This window comes from Penaeus monodon, chromosome 33, assembly GCF_015228065.2.
Source record: "Penaeus monodon isolate SGIC_2016 chromosome 33, NSTDA_Pmon_1, whole genome shotgun sequence".
NCBI classification, from domain to species: domain Eukaryota; kingdom Metazoa; phylum Arthropoda; class Malacostraca; order Decapoda; family Penaeidae; genus Penaeus; species Penaeus monodon.
This window is the reverse complement of record NC_051418.1, coordinates 27,671,660-27,672,563: the sequence shown is the minus strand read 5'-3', so window position 1 is coordinate 27,672,563 and position 904 is coordinate 27,671,660. Positions and strand designations below refer to the sequence as shown.

The window sequence follows — 904 nt, the reverse complement described above, 5'->3', positions numbered from 1 at the left end:
ATGCTATATCCAGTGAGATGTGTATATATAAATAGTGTTTACGTGACTGGCTGACATCTTCGACACTAAAAATAATAGCGTGCCATATCGAATGCATACTTCGCTAGTTTACAGAAAGGCAATTACACTGACCAATGGCGCACTAATCGCGTGATTTGTATGCTGATCGGCTCCGCTTATCATTTACAATACCCATCCATAGACCATTCGAAATTCCAGCGCAGGTGAAACATTTACATGCTAGAGGATCTCCGAAAAGCGAGCATAAAAGCGCCAATCCCGCTATCCATTTATTGTCTACGCCGGGAATGGGACCGCTGATGATTCGAAGTAAATTTCAAAGCGATCACAGGCACGTCCCGAGGTTCTGCGGTTCAGCACCAGCGAGTGTGATGCAATAGCAGTGTGCAATACAGCGTGAGGCACACTATCAAGCTTATATGACGCAGGTGATACATTTTCGAGTAAGGTTGGAGGGAGAGCGAGCATTACAATCCTCTAGGCAATGTCAGTGTAGCGGTGATTTGTGCTAAACATTCTCGGCTTGCAGCTAAGTCAGCCTAATTTATAGGACACCGAACGATTTGTAATAAAGATAGGCACAGCGAAACCGTGATTTTAACAAGGAGTATTTACACAGTGAGATCTACAGAAGAGTCCGGAATGGCCCAGAAAGCATTTTTACACGAGTCAGTCGTACTCCTTTATCATAATAATAAACAACGAGAACTTTGAACGTTTTCCTGAGAGAAATCTGGTAGGTAAATTCTACCGAGTAAATATGTATAGCGCAAAGAGGGGGAGGTTTTCGAGGCAATAATATTCCCAGGCCTTTTCAGAAGACGATGCGAAGGCTCGTTGAAAAGGCAACGGGACGAGGCGGGGACAGACAGGAAATAAGGAA

The 904-nt window shown here is 44.1% G+C and overlaps 1 protein-coding gene across 1 annotated transcript in view; it reads right to left on the bottom strand.

Annotated features, from left to right (window-relative positions):
* The window catches only part of LOC119594320, a 59,901-nt gene that overhangs the window by 393 nt on the left and 58,604 nt on the right, over positions 1–904 (bottom strand). The window contains exon 5 of the mRNA XM_037943379.1: positions 351–498. Coding sequence (XP_037799307.1) covers positions 351–498 — 148 coding nt within the window. The remainder of the gene's footprint in view (positions 1–350; positions 499–904) is intronic.